At 31.8% G+C, this 2,052-nt stretch overlaps 1 protein-coding gene across 1 annotated transcript; it reads left to right on the forward strand.

Annotated features, from left to right (window-relative positions):
• Positions 1-699: 699 nt before the first annotated feature.
• On the forward strand, positions 700-1,797 carry LOC145057003 (ethylene-responsive transcription factor ERF061-like). The gene has a single exon (XM_079004752.1). The coding sequence runs from the start codon at positions 790-792 to the stop codon at positions 1,588-1,590; it is 801 nt and encodes a 266-aa protein (XP_078860878.1). The 5' UTR covers positions 700-789; the 3' UTR covers positions 1,591-1,797.
• Positions 1,798-2,052: the final 255 nt, after the last annotated feature.

Consider the following 2,052-nt stretch of genomic DNA (forward strand, 5'->3'; position numbering starts at 1 on the left):
GACAAAATTATATAAATGGTCCCTATGGTTTAACAATGATCACAAACTCAGACCATGTTACCAGAAAATACAAAATTACCCTTGTATTAAGAGACAAAAGTTATCGATGTTAGCCCAAATGATCATTCACACAAGTTTTAGAATCCACAATGACAATGTTCATTATTATTTTTTAGTAAAAAATAAGTTTGTGACTTTTGGAAAACAAAATGGACCATTTATGTAATTTTGTCTTGACTTTATAATAAAAAATTTGAAAAAAAATGAGAAAAAAAATAAAATTTTTTACTAATGAAATAAGAATAATATTTTATTGTTTCTTATATTTAACTTATTTTAAATTGAACTTTATGCATGGGCGATTTTATACGTATAAGCCAACATCATCATCTTCCAAACTCCGACCCCCACCCATTTGTTGCATCGGTTACTCTCCCTTTTCCATATAAGTATGTGGTTAAGGATCGCCACTTCTCTTTAAATCTAATTATTTAAGTTCTAATCATTTAAACTGTTTTTAGTAACTTCATCACCAAAATTTTTGTAATAAAAGTGTATTTTATTTTGGCTTTTTTACAAAATCTAGAATAGTTACACAGATCAAAAGTTGGATTATTCTTTTAGTTTTTGTAATTTATTGATGTGTTTGAATCATTTTACAGAACTATATATTATTAATAAATTAATACTATTTTCACATATTCCCTATAAATATTATGTCTTCCTTACCTCATCAAGTCAAATTATAGCGACTCTCTGTTCATATCACCTCAAAAAATACTCAAAACCATGCAAGAACACACTACAAATTCTTTTGATTCGGATTCATACAACAATAACTTTCCTTTTTCATTACCTAATTTCAGCTTAACAGTTGGAAATTCGAACACCTTTGATTCAACCTTCCCAAATCATTCATCATCATCATCTTCTTCTTCATCATCATCGGCCCCTGTTTTTCATGAACATTTAGGTTCTTCAGTTTATCTCAAACAGAGGGATCGATTCTTCAAATTCTCTGAAGATTTGGATCAAGCAACCCAAACTACAACAAACCCAGATGGATTTCATCAGCATTTTAGCAAAGCACAGAAAAATAACAAGTCCTACAGAGGCGTGAGACAGAGGCATTCGGGAAAATGGGTGGCAGAAATCCGATTGCCACATAACAGAATGAGGGTGTGGTTAGGGACTTATGAGACGCCGGAGATAGCGGCGTATGCTTATGATCAAGCTGCTTATAAACTTCGTGGCGAACATGCTCGTTTGAATTTTAAAGATCCGAGTATGGTGAGGTTTATCGGAGATTTGCAGAGGCTGAATGCTTTGAAGATTGCAGTTGAAAACAAAATTTGTCAGAAGGTGAAAACAGAAAAAAGCAAACAGCTGGAGGTGAGAGGTAGTGGTCCTGCGGTGGCTTCTGGTGGTGATGATGAGAATTTTGGTGGTGGTCATATGGTGTTGTCCGAAGATGAACTTTCAGGTGAGTTACAGACGTTTTCCGACATGGATGAGATGGTGGATGATTGTTCATTGGCCATGATGCCTTCTTATGATCTGGATTTGATATGGGAAATACTTGCTAGCTAAATATTTGGACATTAATTTGGGTTAAAAATGAACAAGTGTAGATAAAGAAGGAGATTCTAATTATATTATATTTCAAATATGACAAAGTTTGTATGATTATATTGTCGTAAAATGTTATATTTTTTATTTGATCAAGTATTTGTACGTATGATGAAATTGTCAATAAATGCTATAATGTTGTGTTTATTTCAAATTTGATCATGTATAAGTTTCCACCATGAAATCTTGATAAAATGAGATGATATTTTAAATTTGATCAAGTAACAAGTTTGGACTATGAAATTGTCATAAAATGAAGCTCTACATGTCTCCTATTTAAACATGCTTATCTCAAAACATAATGATTACGTATCTAATATAGTTGGTGCTAATGATTTTGCAATGCATAAAACAACATCGTTTTGAACGAACTATTTTGAGAATCTAATTGAATTTTATTCTATTTTAAGCCGATCAAACACG

This window comes from Lactuca serriola, chromosome 6 (genome assembly GCF_051521515.1).
Source record: "Lactuca serriola cultivar US96UC23 chromosome 6, Lser_US96UC23_V15, whole genome shotgun sequence".
Lineage (NCBI taxonomy): Eukaryota > Viridiplantae > Streptophyta > Magnoliopsida > Asterales > Asteraceae > Lactuca > Lactuca serriola.

Coding starts and splice junctions, on each gene's coding strand:
- LOC145057003 (XM_079004752.1), top strand. CDS start 790: ATGCAAGAACACACTACAAATTCTTTTGATTCGGATTCATACAACAAT.